Raw genomic sequence first — 17,246 nt, 5'->3', positions numbered from 1 at the left:
AAGCAGACAAAACTGAGAGATTAAATTTCAGGGAATATAGATAAGAGTAACTCTCTATGGTGCTAGTGTTAGGCCTCTATTTGTATGTGTTTTCTCTTGTTATAGTCCACTTTAGACCCCATGTCTTTGTATAAACTTTTCTGATACATTGATAAATTAATGGGTTTGCTCCTGAAAAAAAAAACAAAGAATTGTAGCATGGAAAGTGCTGATACTTTTCTCAGCTCTTAACTTCAATTAAAAATTCACGAGTTGGAGATCCAAATCACTATTATTCCTCAATTGTGGAGAATAAGGGTGAACAAATTAGACGAAAGTCTTAGTTCTTATCCAATGTAGGTCTCAATCGAAAAGGTAAAATGACAAAAAAAACAACATCGACATTAAAAAACAATCAAAAAAATTGGCCAATAATAACGAACTCTTATTGGAAGAGAATATGTATTTTTATTTTGGTACGAAAAGTTTGATTGGATTCAGTTTCAATCATCATCATAAATTAGGGCATATTTCTAGAATTATAGATCACTTACAGAGATATTTACAAATCGCCTATCAACACAACTGTCACATCAGCGGTGGAGTTCTCACAGAATATGCATCTACTATCTATGAAATTATTGGTTGAAGTAAAGACAAGTTTGCTTTCTAGGAGTGTCTAATGCAACTTGTGTTTCATGACTTGTACTTTCTCCCCATTTGTTGAAAGCTATGTGATCCCCACCTTTCAACTTGAAGAAAGGGGCGGTGGAAGAGTTTGGGATGTGTATTGTATGATATGAAATTAGAGACGCAGTTGCATCACTATATTTAATTGATTGGCATTTTGTAAAGTGACCGGTCTCACATTATTTCTGCTAAAAATGTATTATAAACCCCTCAATCTTATCTCTTACCACTTGTGAAGGGTTTGTCTCTTGGCCTTGGCATTTGGTCCCACCAAGAAAGCTGCTTCATCATAATTCCATTTTTTGCCAATCAAAGTTTGACTTGGATACTAGTCTTGGGTTGGTTTCTCATGGCCCAATAAATTGGGCTGGCCTGATTAACGTGATTATTGTCTGCCCAAAAAACTCTTTTGCGACTTTTTTGATATCCAAATTATTGTGATGCACGGCATATTGTTGTTAAGATATTATCACAATTCACAAACAAACATCACAAACAATAAGATGAATGATTTTGATAAGGAGCCACAACAACTTTAACCACACCAAGACCTAACTAAATAAGATGAATTCAAAGGCTTACATTAATCATCCATCTAAATCATCTTCTACAAGGACCCCCTTATAGTTTCTAAAATTGCATTTATCTCCTCACAATTTTATATCACCACCTATGTTAACTAGCTGTTGATTTAGCCTTTTTAATTATGGATTAATCTTTCCTACACTGACAGTGTATACACTATCAGCGTTGGATGAATGACATCTATGCAAAATTTGAATTTGAAATTCAACTTTTGCACACATGTCATGAATCCAACGATGATAGTATATACACCGTCAGTGTAGGAAAGATTTACTCTTTTATTATTCCATACAAGTATCATGCACAAGCCTTACAAGTACTATATATCCACCATAGGATTTCTCCTTCATCTCTCTATTTCCTGGTTTGTTGATTAATGTGTTGTTATTTTAGATTGTTTGCCACTCAACAAGATGTAAATCTCAGCAGATCACTAAATGGCTTTATACCAAATCAAATATTTATCTAAATTCCATAGTAAATAATGCTTAAATATGTATTTAACACAATAGAAAACTTGTGTCACTTGACACTTGTTTCTTGAAATGTTAAATCCGATGAGGAAGCTATTGACTTCCAAATTTCTAACTTAATTTGTGCCCACAAAATCAACTTCACAATTTAAAACCCTCGTGCAAGTGAAGGAAATTTAGAATACAATTCTAATCTGTACACAAGGCTTTTGATTCCAAAATGCTCTTATGTTGTCACAGTATATTTTTCTATAAGAACTTTAGAAAATAGCAATCCAAGCGAGAGATGACTTTTAAGTTAAGATTGAAAAGCTTCTATAATGAAATTAATGGGTGATGGGAAGTATTATCAACCGAATAACAAAAAAAAAAAAAAAGTGTTATAATGTGGGTCGAACATAATGAATGAACATCATAAAATCGTGCCCAAAGATACAAAACAGTTGGTCAAGGAAAACAGGGAATGAGGAAATAGCTTTAGAAGAGTGATGGGGCAATACCATTTTGATATGCCAAAGCAGGTAATATTGGTGAACTGACAATGGACTAACGTATCAATCCTAACCAACGGATTCAATGAAGGTCCCATTAGGGAGATAAAGAAATGGAGACATCAGCATATTGTGGGCAATGAAATAGGCTTCTCAACTTTATATATCATCCCACAAGAGTTAGTAAACTAAGTGACATCAGGGCTTAGGCAACTTGATTTAATTCTTATGTTTTTTTAAAGTGAAAGAGCTTAGCCAAGACTGCATGAAATGGGGTGTGGATTGATGTGGAACATGATTCATAATTGACATGCCAAATTATATAATATTTGTGTAAAGAACAAAAGAAAGAAGGGATGGCAAATATAACACAGAAAAAGTAGCTAATCAGACGCAACTTAGCCCATTAGAAAGAGAAGTGTGAGATCCACACGAATTCCACTTCTATCTTTTTGAGCCTTTTGTGCTCCTATGTGGCCGCCACTAGACAAAAAAAGGAACCTCAAATCCACCTTTTTTTTTTATTTTTTTTGCACGTAGTAACATCGCTTGGTATGAGATTTAAGTCGCATGAAAACCTCACTCAAATATACTTTGATCATTTACATTTAACATTGAGTAATGTATTGTATACTACTTTTTGAAAGGCAAACAAGAAATAGCATTTTGTTCTATTCTTTTGTCTGTTCACTCAAGCCGGAGGAAATGACATTGAATCCACGTACAACCTCGAATATTTAATGGTAATTTTGTAATCACAAGGTTCTTTCTGGATTAGCAGGTAGATTACCTAGAAGGAAAAAAATAATTATTTAAAAACCCTTAGGAAAAAAAAACAACTAGCCGAAATATTATTATTATTATTATTATTTGTTAGACCCTTAATAAGCTGATAATAAAAAAGTGAGACTGAATATAAAAGTAGAACCACGAAGATTTTGAGGATAATTTTGATCCATTAGTTGTCCTATTACGAACCAGTCTTTAACTATTTCAAGAAAGGATAATCTATATATATATATATATATATATATATAAGGATTACTACTTTTATTTGACACAAATCTCAGCTTATTATGTGGTGACCTACAAATACAATCCTACTCATAGTGCTTGTTGCTGTGCGCAGGTTTCTCGCAAGTTTCCACGCTGTGTTTGGTGGTGGTTGCTTACCCTCATTTGAGGATATTTTGGCCTCATTCAATAGGAATTTCTCTTTATACTTTGTCAGTTTCCATCAAGGTCTTGCTTATTCATAAGCGCAAGTCATCGAAGTCAACAGTTTAGTCCTAATTTAATGTGTATATATATCTATTTGTAAGGTGGCTAAAGCACAAACAGATACACATCAAAACCCTTGGTAAAAATTAAAATATTAGAAGGTGTCATCAACAAAAACATCATCTTGTTTTCTTGAGCTATCTTGTAGCCACCAAAAAAGATCGACTATAAAAAGCCAATCACCATAGCCATCGTCATCCATCAGCTGCCCCTCTTTTGCTTTTGCATGCCTTTGAAAGGGGCCTTTTCCAAGTATACTATCCAGATCATACACAGAAAGAAACAGATGTACCTGTAAGTATTTTGATGTTAAAGCCATTAATTGAAACTCAAAGGTAATCTGACACCTGTCCTGAGTCTAATTTTACACAGACAAGTCATCACCTTATCATCCATTCCCTTCTTATCTTGCTATTTTTAAAGGGCAGCTCATCAAGCTAGTAGACCACATAACATGGCGGATCGGAAAATATATGTTGGTTTCCATACATGATCATGCATATATTTGCCAATGCAAGTTGGTTCAATTAGTAAGGACGGCCACTTCCTTACAAAAAGATCATGTATTCAAATCGCGCTATCCATATGAAGATCGTGTTGATAGATGGTCTGTAAGAATTTCTGTAAGTAACGTATGATTCCGGATGCATGCTCTGACCTATGATGGTTACCAAAATGGAATTCACCTAAACATTTTTCTAGTAAAAAAATGATCATGCATATATTCCATGCAGTTTACTTTTGAGTCTAAATTGTTTACTGGTTCCTTGAAAAGGAAAATAGTTTAAAACGTCTCTCATATTTTTTCAAATAATTTTTTTTTGTTCTTCACTTTTAAAACTAGTAACTTTACATCCATCACAAAATCAAGTTAATAAAATTTGGTCCCATTCTAAATTTTTGACCACTTATTACCCTGAATTCATCATGTGACAAATATATAATCATTTTTTTACGAGCAAAAAAATTAGATCCCATTTATAATTAAACAAATGATTCAATCCACATTCATTTTTGAACCTAAAGAAACAGAATTTGATTCGAACTATATTTATTTTTTCTTAAAAAAGTAAGATCTGACCCAATCTATATTTATTTTTATCACTAAAAAAGTGAGATCTAACGTTTTGTGTATAAAAAGTATTGCTTGTGAGCCACATTGTGATTTTAGACTAAAAAATGGTCAAAAACTCTGGTTGGAATTAAATTTTGCGAGCTTGACTTCATAAGGAACATAAAGTGAATATTTTAAAAGTAAAGGATAAAAAAATTCATTTGATGTGAGGGATGTTTTAAACGCTTTTCTCTTCTTGAAATGTACCACATTTCACAACATAATTCCTTGTATTTTTGCAATAAATTATCTATTACATCAGAATTGGCAATTCAATTGATTATAGTCCACCAATTGTCTCTTGGTACAGCTAAATTGCTTGCCAGAACTACCCACCATGTTTATTTGACCTAATATTCAGGGCACACACAAATATGTGCGTCACTAATAAAAAAAATATGTGTAAAATTTTTTGAGCATATTTAAAGCCATTTTTAAGAAATTAATTTTGTGTTGTAATAGTAAATATGTAGAAAATTCACTAAAATAAAATATATAAAAAATAATTATTTAATAATAATAATTCATAACCATAATTGATAGTTGCTAATAAAAATTAAGATTTACTAAATAAGTTGAAAAACAAAATAATAAGAAATACATATTAATTGAAAGAAGAATATATTGAAAGTTGGAAGTAGATCATTCTCGAGAATAGTTTAGAAAGAACGCAGAGTGACACAAAAAAATTTACATCAACCCCTCCCTCTCCCTTTCCCTTTCCCTTTCCCTTTCCCTTTGTATACAGTATAGACATCATACTTTCCCAGAAATGACTAGGAGTTGTCCTACAACTTCCACCAAAATGCTTGAGTTTCCAAGTGCAAGTTTTAGACCTTGAAGGTGAGCAACAGAGAATTTGGTAAAGATGGGGCACGACCAGAATGGCAATTAGGAAGTTGTACTAGTCACTAGTCAGGCAACTTGCACATATCTGTTGACATTTTTAACCCACTTAAGGAATTTTTTTTTTTGACATCAATTGTTTATAAAAAGTAAAAATACTTTTTATGCATACAATTGTGATTGGATCTTACATTGGCATAGGTGTTGTGCAGTGTACACGTGCAGAGTGGTATTGATTTTGGGTTCTTGACTTTTCTTTCATTTTGTTAAGGAAAGAATTAATAATTTTGGTCCTTCCTTGTATTTCACCAATTACGTCATTTTGCTTGTAAATTCTTATCAGTTGTCTTCCTTTGGAAGCAAATGTGTGAAAATTAGCCTCAAGCAACAAACAATTTGATGTTTTTGAACTTAAGTCTAAAGTTGAATCATTATGATGACTTTTCAATTCAGTTCACCAGATCTTTACTAATTAAATTAAGCTAAATTTCACTTTAGACTCTTAAATTATAGAAGCATTCCCACTTTAATGCAAAAATTTTATTTTCAGACAATTCATCCCTTAAAATATGGAACCGATCTCACGGAATTGTCAAAACTAACAGAATAGTAGGCAATTGATGTCCAAAATTTAATTGCCAAAACTAATGAAACAATAAACGAGTGATACTCAAAATTTTAAGAATTAAGTGTGACAGATTTTACACTTTAAGGACTAAATTATTCAAAAATAAAATTTAAAAACTAAATTGGAATTGCGCCTATAGTATAAACGTCCAAACCAGAATTTGGCCAATTTGAATACATGGGTTCAAGGGCCAAAGTCTAAAACAACATGGGGAGAGAAAAAATAACAATAATCCATCGGATCACTTTTCATTGCCTCATGTTCCATGTTGAGTTTAGTGGATTCTTGACCTTTCCACTTAGAACATGACAAGGAAAAAAAAAGCAACAAATGATGGTATTCCACTTCTAGTTAATAGTAGAAAGAGAAAGAAGGGGGAAAAATAAAGAGCAAATTATTTGATTAGTCACTGAACTTTTTGAATAGTCAAAATTTAGTCATTTAACTATTAATAGTATGTTTTTATTCACTAAATAATTAAAAGTATGAACTTTGAATCATTCCGTTTGATTCCACCGTTAATTCATTCTGTCAGATATAAAAGTTCACACAATTCATGAGACATACTATTAATATATTAAAAGTATCACACAATTCATGAGACATACTATTAATAGTTAGATATGACAGAATTAACAATAAAATTAGACAGAATGACCCAAAGTTTACACTTTTGATAGTTTAGTAAATATAAATATATTATTAATAGTTGTGTAGCCAGAACTCGATTATTCAAAAAGTTTAGTGCCTATCCAGATATTTTGGTGAAAAAGAAAATAAGAGTAATACTATACAAGTTGGTAATACTTTTTTTTATAGTGACACCAACTTATTATCATTTCACATGGTCTCTTACTAGAAGGAATTTACAGTTCCAACTGCCATCATAAAAAATCGGAGTGCAATTGAAGGAACATGCACTAATTTGGGGTGCAAATTCCAATATTCCAAAAGAGGAAAAAAATAAAATTTGGAAACCGTGTAACATTAAATTCTTGCAATTTGACATTTTCTAGAAGACATTATTGTGGACAGATATAATTTAAGGCTCAATTATTCTTGTGAATGATCGAATTTTGTCTCCAAATTAATGCAGAATTCTTGGACAACGTCTTAACGAACCAGTTCACAATTGAAAATTCAGCTTCAGTTCGCAATGGTTGACGTTTGACGCTAATAAAAGAAAAGTTTGATCTGGAAACAAACCAGGCAACTTCAACACCACCTGTATGTGAAAAGTACACCATATTATTGTAAGATTAAAGTCTCTTTCGAAATTAAAAAAAAAAATACTAATCAAAGTCAACGGTTTAATGAACTCAAACTTGAATCGAAGAGCCAACACAAGTGCAGAATTGAAACGTATGTATTCACTACTTTTCATCTCCAGCAGGCCCTTTTGGATTTTTTTTTTCCTTTTTCTATTTAATCATCACTGAAACAAGTCTGTTTAGATTGCTATTTTCTAGAATTTTTATAGAAAAATAAACTATAACGATACTATATACAAGATAAAAAGATAATTAAAAAATATATTTACGAAAAACGTAAAAAATTTTTTGGAGAAAAATTGCAATCCAAACAATTTCGAAGTCATTCTTTTGATTTTTCCTTTTTGGGTAGAAAAGAGTGCAAAAGCAGAATACGAATGTTTTGAGCACCGGTGTCTACATTTCAGTGCAGGCAAGACATTAGCTATTCTTCAACATTATTTATACTCTTATCATTTATTTTATTACACAATCTAATAGATAAAAATTATATACCCCGTTTGGATAGCCATTTTTGGTCGAAAAATTGCGTTGTTTTCCGTGATCACATTGTTCTATTATCTTTTTTCTTCACATACATCAAATCACTACAGTAATTTTTCTACAAAAAATCTAAGAAAATGCAATCCAAACAAGAGTGTAAATAAAACATTTCCCCAAAATATAATTAAGTACTGCACCTACCATGGCAATGACTTTTTCTACATCTAAAGAGTCATGGTCAAATTTCACACATTTGGTTCCGGTCAAAAGTCGAGAGAGAACAAAGGAAAGGTGTACGGTGCAGATACTTTTGGCACCTCATCAACACAGTAACCAACATTTATACATGCACAATCCCGGAAGGGCCACCATCACTTCTTTAAGGTCCCCCGGCCTAAAGTGTTGAAACGAATATATATATATATATGCTAAATTAAATAGAATACTTAGATAAAAGAAATAACTTTAAAAATTTGTTAATCTAAATTCTTTGAAATATTCCAATGAGAATACTAATTTGATAAAGCAAAAAAATAATGTATATTTACATTTATCATAAAAGGAATGCAGGCAGTAGTGCTATATATATATATATTATATATATAAATTTTTCCCCTAACTACCAAAGTCAAATCACAAGTTTGTAATTATTGGTCTTTATACTATTGTGTACTTGTTAGCTATTTTCAAATTTTTGTACTAAAACGAAGGGGCTAATAAGTACATGCCCTAAAAGTCCATGAAGCACATGGTTATAGTTTTGTTTTAATGCTTACTTTTTGCCTTTGCTTGTGTGTCAATTCGTTTTCATTAGCTTAGAGTTAGTTGATACAGACCCCATTTACTATTATGGTGGCTTGTCATAAAATCTTTTATTCATTAATTTTTTTTTCCATCAAGAAAGTACTTGATAAAATTTTTTTTTTTGAAACTAGGACTTAATAAAAATTAGAGTTTATTGTTTAAGTGCACGCAAATGCATGAACTCTGCGGGGCTATTAATTCATTACGTGAACCATTAAAATATATTAGAAACACTGCAACATGTGACAATGTCGATGCAAAAGAGAAACATTATTAAATCTTACGCTTCAAAGCCATCGCAATTCATAAGAATTCATAACAAGTATCTCATTTAATTTTTTTTTTTTACCTCAAGTGATTAAATATTTTCTGCAACAATATACACAATATGTAAACTTTATAAATGAATAATATTAGATTTTTATCAGTGAATCCATCCGTGCTTTTGTTTGTTAATTGTATGCCCTTAGGAAACCGAAACTCAAAAACCATTTTTTAATGGTCGTAAATTCATAGTCTTTTTTTCCTTTTTCATCTAACAGTTTTACGCTACTTTTATCTGATAGAGAAAGGAGAAAAGTCAGTCTCCTGACCAAATTAAGTGTACTATTGTACTCGTTGGTTGTAAATTTATAGTTGTTTATGTTAGGATTCAAGCGCGAAATAAATAACTATTGAGATATCAAGTACGCAATAATTTCATAACAAACAAATCACAAGCATGAAATATAAACGACACACAATATTTAACGTGGTTCGACTCCATCATTGAGTCTACGTCCACGGAGAGAAATCTATTCTTTATTATGAGAAAAAAATCCTATACAAGAATACAATTTGAACCCAAACCCGACTCTTGTATACCATCTCTCATCTCTCAAGAATCCCCTCTCACCACTCATGTATAAGGTTACATGTCGTTTCTTGTGTGCCCCTTGTGTGTCTCTTGTGTAGTATGTCAACCCATCCATTTATAAATAATATTATTTGGCCAAAAGCCAAATAACAATTGAAACCAATGCTAATTCCTACACTAGTTCAGAATAGGAAATAACTCCTATTCCTAAACTCATACAAATAGAAAATTTCTTGATTGCTACTTCAAGTAACTAAAATCAATTAGAAAACTAGTTACTTCCACACAAAATAAGAAACTTGCTTAAAAGAAATTAAATCAATTTCCTAACAATTTAGTGATGGAAAACTTGAAGATCCTTGGAGAAAATAAAAGGGATAATAGTTTTTTTTTTTGGATATAAATTATAGATATCTGCATCTGTTTTCGTACAAATAAAAAGGATAATTAATTTGAGCATAGTGAAGAGCTAGTTGATGAGGTGCACGTGTGATGAGTCATATAATAACGCGGTACGTGTTGCTGCTAATCTATCGCCATCTTCCACTCAAAGTTAAGGACTCGAGAGGGGGCAGACTCCTCACAGGCAAAATATATAGTATAATGAAAGAAAAAAAAGGAAGGAAGGAAGGAAGGAAGGATCCTCCCACAGGCAGAGGCCTTAGGTGGACGGTTCCGCCAAGGAATCGATACCACATACTTCAAAGAGTCCCCACCACCCACCACCGTTCTTGATGCGGTGGCACACTTTGACGCGTAGTCATTGAGCCACCTGGCCCGTCATCGCTCACGCAATTTTGACCATTTGTAATTTTTCATTACCAAGAAAAGAAAAAAAATATAAAACTAAAGGGCTGAAAGAGACAAGGCAAGTTACGTGCTACAAATCTCCTTCGTACAAATACTAGTTGAGTTCGACTAAGAAAAAAAAAATATATATATATATATATATTGAAGTCATGAAAGGAATGCAAAATACCAGAAAAAACGGTTAAGGAAGGAATCAGCAGCCACATGTCAGTTTCGGATCTTTTCCTTTTTGTGAGTTCCAACACTTGTTCGATGTGTTTTCCTTGCTTTTGATTGTAAGGACTTTTAGATCACAGTCAAAGTTGGAGGGGTCTATAATAAAAGTAGTAGTAGTACTGGTATAAAGCAGCTTTCTAATGAAATCTACTTCGTCCTTTGTTGGAATTTTCAGTGTGATTACATTTACAACAGTAGTGATTGTAGATAAATCTCGATTCAGAAAGAAATAGTAGTGTGTTTAAATCAAAGAAATTCAATTTGGTGACCCTTAATTTGACTCTTAAACTTAAACTCATTCTCATTCTTATTCTATAATAGTATAATATAAGGTTTAAAGTTTCTTTTGAAATGAAAAAGAAAAAGAAAAAAATTGAAAAGCATTTGACAAAATGTCTTTGGATGATGTTTTTTTATCCAACACTCAGAAGACAGGATCCTTTGGGATAATGTTTAAAAATCCGTACAAAACGAGAGGTGCATATTTTTGCAATTTATAGGTTACATATATCGGAAACAATAAATAAAGGATAACGTTGTAGTTTGCCTTTCTTTTCTTTTTCTTTTTTTTCTTTTTCCCTTCTCCTTGAATTTTGAACTGGGGTTGCTGCATAATGATTAATTGATGAACTTTTTTTTTGATAAATGCAAATTTTATTAATAGATAGTTGAAAATTATCCAGCACAATTTGATTTATACCGCTGTTCTAATGGCAGATTAATAAATGTTGCATGACAATGGTAATTGTCTCCCCTTAACAAATAATAGTCAGCCCAATTCCAAATTTCATCACATCTTACGTTTCCAAACACTAGATTAATTAAACATGGGGAGAACTTTTTTCTTGAAAAGACGTGAACTTTATCACTTTTTGTACTCCCTCCGTCCCACTTTGATAGTAATGTTTTCCTTTTTCGTCTGTTCCAAATTATAGTTCACTTTCCAATTGAAGAATGTAGTTGTATTTTAATTTTCCTAAAATACCCTTATTCAATGTAAGTTGTTGTTACTATAAACCTATCCCATTTAATGAGAGTTTATTCTTTTTTTACCATCAATTCAAGTTTCCATAAAGTTGTACTCTAATTAATGTGAGGGTATTTTAGGAAAATAGCTACCTAAATTGATTGTTTCAACAAAGTTAACTACTTTTTCTTAAATTATGTGAAAAAAGAACTAAAACTATCAAAGTGGGACGGAGGGAATATCAAATACCAAAAAGGAGAATCACATTTATTTCTCTAAAGCCCAAAAAAGACTAATCAGAAAGGTAAATTAAATATTGCCAAATTTCCCATTTATTTGCTGTTCTAATTTCCTTGTGCTTTTGCCCTTTACCGTTTCCTAACGGGATGTTGCATGTAACCACTAGTATGCTTGGCACTAGTTTTGTACTTCACTAGAAAAAAAGTTTGGATGGTTTGGCTTCGAGCACCATTGCAGGATCAGGATATACTTTCAGATCTATAGCTCATTTATAGAGGTCGCTTGTCAATATAGTTCTCGTGTCGACAATGAGATTCAAACACGCTAAACAGAAGAAGCGGACGTTCTTACTAATTGAACCATGGTGTACTATTTACTTAGAATGTTAGACCATAGCTATAGAAAGGTCTTCAATTAAGAAAAAGGAATCTTTGCACCGCCAAGGCACACCAATAATGAATGGGCAAATTTGTCATTTTAATCTGCAAAGACAATTTAGCTTTCAAGAAAGTGAAAAGGAGGAAAGGACGGAAGAAGAAGCATCAACAAAAATTTGGTAGTAAAGAAATTAAAAAGTCAACATAATGGAGCATTGATGAGCTGCGCATGCTTATCAACTTGAATGTGTCATTTAACGTAAATTTGATGCTCTGAATTTGGATGGCAAAGATTTTATGGCAAATAATCTCAACAAATTTTTGTGGCAAATGAGGATAAATCCAATCCTCTTAGGTTTTGTATAAGAATAAAAGTACTGCACAACATAATAAGTTCATGGATTCTACTCAATTACTACATTTGTATGCCTCAAACAATTCAATTAGAGCAACTTATTATGGATGTGAACTAAAAAAAAAAATTTAGTAATATACGTTTATCTGCATAGGAGATTATTTGAAATATTTTTTTTGAAAAAAAATAATGTAATGTTTTTTCAATGTGATATATATGAAACATAAAGATTTTTGAAAATGTATTTATGATACAAGTGGATAAATTTGTATAAATAAAATAATGTAATGTTTTTTCAATGTGATATATATGAAACATAAAGATTTTTGAAAATGTATTTATGATACAAGTGGATAAATTTGTATAAATAATTTGCTATACAAACACATTGTGCAAGAACACCTTCTTCTGATGTCAAAAAAAAAGTATTCTATTAAATTCAAAATCTGGTAGGATTTAAAATATCTGTAGGTTAATTGAACTATGCAATACTGATAATACTTGTAACGAAAATAAGTTGATCCAAGATATGTCCTTTTACTCATGCCATCATAGTTTTCCTTCTTTTTTGTCATTTTCCTTTCAAAAATTGCATTCAACCAATACTTAAAAAGATTCTACATGCCATCATAGTTTTCCTCCTTTATCTTCTCACCCTTAAAGATTCCAACAAGGACAAGTAACAACAATTAGGACAAGCAATATCAATTATTTACATTATTGACTACTTTGCTAGAAAAAGAAAAACATTATTGACTACTTTTAGTGCATTTTTTTTTTTTATAAATAACAAAAATCATTTCATTGATATTAAAAAGATCAGCACTACAATGCACCATATTGAAATCCTTATTGACTACGCTTTAGTTAATTATGACTATATTGGCATTCTATCATTGTCTATTAATTATGACAATTAGCAGTATTCAACAAAGGGAAATGTTTTTTTTTTGTTAATTTCACTTTTCTTTCTGTTAATCGTACTTCCACTATCATTTTTATTATATAATTTTCATTTATCAAATTATATGATAAAATAAATAGCGCAAATACGATTAATAAAAAGTGAAGCGCGATTAACATTTCTCAGACATCATCAACCCAAAAAGAGAGAGGAGTAAACATTGCACTAATTGCTCAATTGATTCATCCATACACAGGAGCAAAAGTCATCCTACCCTAAGAATCCCATCCCATCTCAAATTCACACATTTCTAAGTCTCATCAAGGCATTTCCCATGAGCTCAATATTCATGTAGGGTGCATGTTTCACGTGCCTCCAAGCCCCAACTACTTGAATAAACAATGGCAATGCATACTTATCCTCCACCCTAGCATTGCCAAATTGTTTATGGAATTTTCTTTCAGGTTCTTAATTGATGAAACCACATTTTTTTGGTTAATTAAAACCTACCAAAAAATTAGAAAAAAAAAAAGAACAAGAAAAAGGAAATAGGTTTTTTTGTTAGATGGCTTCAAAAACCATTCCAATTAGTCATCAATGGCACCAATGCCCACAATCCAAACCCACTTAATAGACCAACCATTTCAATAATGTCAAAATCATTTCTTTCTAGTATCAAAACAAAAGGCCACGAAATCACAAACAAGAGAAACCAACCCACTCAACGATAAAGCCCCGAAAGATCGCCACCGTTGAATCCAATCGGACGGACCACAACGAATCCCACCCCACTAAACTCTTGGGAGCAATAAGAAAACCCCTCCACCAAGAAACCGCATTATATCAAAGGGCGGCTGACCTAATTCATGATTCCGCGAACCAAGACACATAGCTTTCCACGAACCAATCAGCAAATGACACGTAATGGGAGTGATACCGCCTTTCTTTCTACCAATCCCACGAGGCGGCCACCGTGGGCCCCATTCATCTGGAGTTACCTCGACCGTCCAAAAAGACTTTCCCAAAATAACAACAATGCAATGCTCAGAAATTTAAAGCATCAAAAAGACTCTTTTTTTTTCTTCAAAAAAAAAATTACATTATAAAATATTATTCCATTCCATATATAAACAGCATAAAAGTATTTTCAAGGGGTACATTGTTATCCCATTGCTAACCCTACTACAAAACCATATTTACATCTTTACCATAAACTATTAAGAAATATTAAAAAAAAAAGGCTTATGTATAATCACTCCCTTAAATTAAAGCCACTGTATTTCATATTCAAACTATAGTCTATAATAGCTTATTTTCTAAGTCCAAAAGTTCTTCTAACTTCTGTTTTCACCCTTTAGTCCTCCACATTGTTCTTATTCCCCACTTGCGCCCCCACATCTACTTCCACCATATTTCTATTAGCGGCTGCTTCTATGTACAATAAGAGTAAGCTGAACTCCCTCCAAACATTGGCCTTTTTTGAGGTGAAAAAGCACTATAGCTGTTTGGAATGGACCTCCTGACCAGTACCATTCTGATATCTAAGGTGTAGTATAAGTTGTTGGGGTATTAAGCTAATTAAGACATATAAGCAGGGGCTAATATTCAATAACTATTCCTCCAGTTGGGGCTCTGTGGGGAATTCCCTTCCTTCTCTTGGCTGTTCTGTAATTAACAGCAGTTGGAGGTGGGGTTGATGGACTAAAGCTCTGAACCTTCCCATTGCTACTGCTCGGGCTCTTGTGCCTTCCTCCATGGCTGCTGCTGCTATAGGAGTCCTCAGAATCAGAAGCTGCCGCCATCAGTGCCGCCCTTTTCTTCTCAGGGGAATGCTTCTTCTTCTTCTGGAAATTCTTGGATGTCCCCACAATCTGAAAAAAATCAAAACCAACCATCAAGTTTATATTAATCAAAACAATGACTACTATTCAATTCTTTTTGGTCTTTACAAATTACCAAAAATCTTGACTTTAGCGTTAATGCCAAAATAGCCTCCAATGTTCATTCATCAATTTCACAATTTACAAGAAACTCTGCCCATTGATCTCAGAGACACCCATATTTGATTGGAACAATTCAACTTTTGGGATGACATTAATAATGGAAAAGGATCCTGGGTTCCAATGGAAATTGATGGACATTTACCTTGCAGCCAAGAGAGCAGAATCTGAAGGAATCAAGAAGGCTTCTCTCACAGACTTCACAAGTATTGGTGACGCCTTTGCCAGGCCTAGGCTGAGGCCTCTCATTTAAGAACACGACTTTGGCACTGTTGATAATGTAGGTTTGAACCGATGAGATGTCCAAATACTTTTGAATCTCATTCACCCTGATCACATCATGGTAGGATGACCTCCTTATCTGTTCATCATCAGGCCAAAAAAAAAAAACACACAAAAACAGCACCGGACGTCAATACACATTCAACCCTTTTAGGCTGATTCAAATCGATACATTCATCAGCAGTGAAACAAAAATGACTCAACACATTGAATACAAAAATGCCATTTCTGAAGTCAACGGTTCAAAAACTGAAAAGGGATGCGGAAATGAAGCTAAAAGATTATTGTAAAGAAATTGGACAATACTAGAAAAAGGTGGAAATTGAAGGATTTGGGAATTTTCTTTCTAATGCTATTAGTAGCAAAAAGAGGAGGACTGATACAAAAAGCTGCAACTTTGACAAAAATGGCAGAAGCCCAGATGCCAAAATTGGGTAAAAAAGGAGGAAAAACCAAAGAAATTCCACCAAAAATCGTTGAAATCAAACCTGAATGGCGCGATGGTCCTTGTGAGAGGCCAAACAGAGAGAACAGAGAGCCCCATTCATACAGTCCAAGCAATACATATTGCATTCGCTCTTGTGAGAATCAGCATGCATTTTGCATTGGACAAAGAAGTGTTCCCTCAACAAAGGCTTCAACCACGGTGGCCATCTGTTATCCTCCTCGTCAGGCCCTCCAGCTCCCTACCAGAAACCAAGACCCAGAAAAGTCAGCCAAAAACAGAGCAAAATTCCCATTTTCTCAAAAAAAAACTCCAAGATTGCTGTACAAATTCAGTTAGTATTGAAAAATGGCAATACCATGATGCGTCTGTTTTTGGGCTTGAATTCGCGGGGAACAGTTGATTCTTGATTTTCGATCGCCAGCTTGAAAGTTTCGATGATTTGTAGCAAATGCCTAAGCAAGGGTTTCTTTTCTTCTTCTTACCAGTAGTTGCAATATGTCTAAAGAAGAGTGGACTAATTTTCTTCTTCTACTGAATGCATTTATGGACTTCTCTTGGGTGAGGAGTGCTGTTTTTATTCTAGTGTGTGTTGTGCGTGTAAGTGTTTGAGCGATTTCGTGTAGAGAGAGAGAGAGATTGTTGGGTTAAGGAGAGGGGTTAAGAAAGTGGAGGCGGAGAGAGGGAGGGAGGGTACTTGTAGAGAAAGTTGTAGAGAAAGAGGGAGGGAAGGGGGTCTGGTATGGGAATGGGGTGGAGGTGGGGAGTAGAGGGGGTAGGGTTGTTCTTATCCTTTCAAAGTCATATACACGAGCAAATTCCGAACCAAAGTCCGAGGCAAAACCAAGAGATACGTTGGGTGCAAGGAACCGACCTCCTTCTTTCCTTTCTAGTATTTATTATTTGCACTTATTTATTGATTATTTTTTCCCCCTTTCATTTTCATGTGTTACATATTCACTCTTAGGTCTTATCATATAATTTTTATTGTCTTTTACTATTTTTCATTGATTTTAGTTAATTTGTGTTTCGGTGTTTATACGGTGAATGGATTTACATGTAGTTAATTTGTATTTACATTTTTTTTATTTTTTGTTGATTTTAACCCATTTGGATTGCTATTTTTTGAAGTCTTCCCAGAAAGAAAGA

General features: G+C 33.1%; 1 protein-coding gene across 1 annotated transcript; it reads right to left on the bottom strand.

Annotated features, from left to right (window-relative positions):
• Positions 1-14,465: 14,465 nt before the first annotated feature.
• LOC113779685 lies at positions 14,466-16,844 on the bottom strand. The gene is made up of 4 exons (XM_027325368.1): positions 16,456-16,844; positions 16,141-16,338; positions 15,516-15,731; positions 14,466-15,241 (listed from the first exon to the last, which is right to left on the bottom strand). The coding sequence occupies exons 1-4, from the start codon at positions 16,456-16,458 to the stop codon at positions 14,969-14,971; spliced, it is 690 nt and encodes a 229-aa protein (XP_027181169.1). The 5' UTR covers positions 16,459-16,844; the 3' UTR covers positions 14,466-14,968.
• Positions 16,845-17,246: the final 402 nt, after the last annotated feature.

This window comes from Coffea eugenioides, chromosome 8 (assembly GCF_003713205.1).
Source record: "Coffea eugenioides isolate CCC68of chromosome 8, Ceug_1.0, whole genome shotgun sequence".
In the NCBI taxonomy this organism is placed as follows: domain Eukaryota; kingdom Viridiplantae; phylum Streptophyta; class Magnoliopsida; order Gentianales; family Rubiaceae; genus Coffea; species Coffea eugenioides.
Note: the sequence above shows the minus strand (reverse complement) of the source record. Positions and strands in the feature narration are given on the sequence as shown.

Bases quoted from the DNA above. Each gene is read 5' to 3' on its own strand.
- LOC113779685 (XM_027325368.1), bottom strand. The intron at 15,732-16,140 runs GTTTGATTTCAA...GATGATGAACAG, and splicing joins AGGACCATCGCGCCATTCAG to ATAAGGAGGTCATCCTACCA. The intron at 15,242-15,515 runs GTAAATGTCCAT...GATTTTTTTCAG, and splicing joins TCTGCTCTCTTGGCTGCAAG to ATTGTGGGGACATCCAAGAA.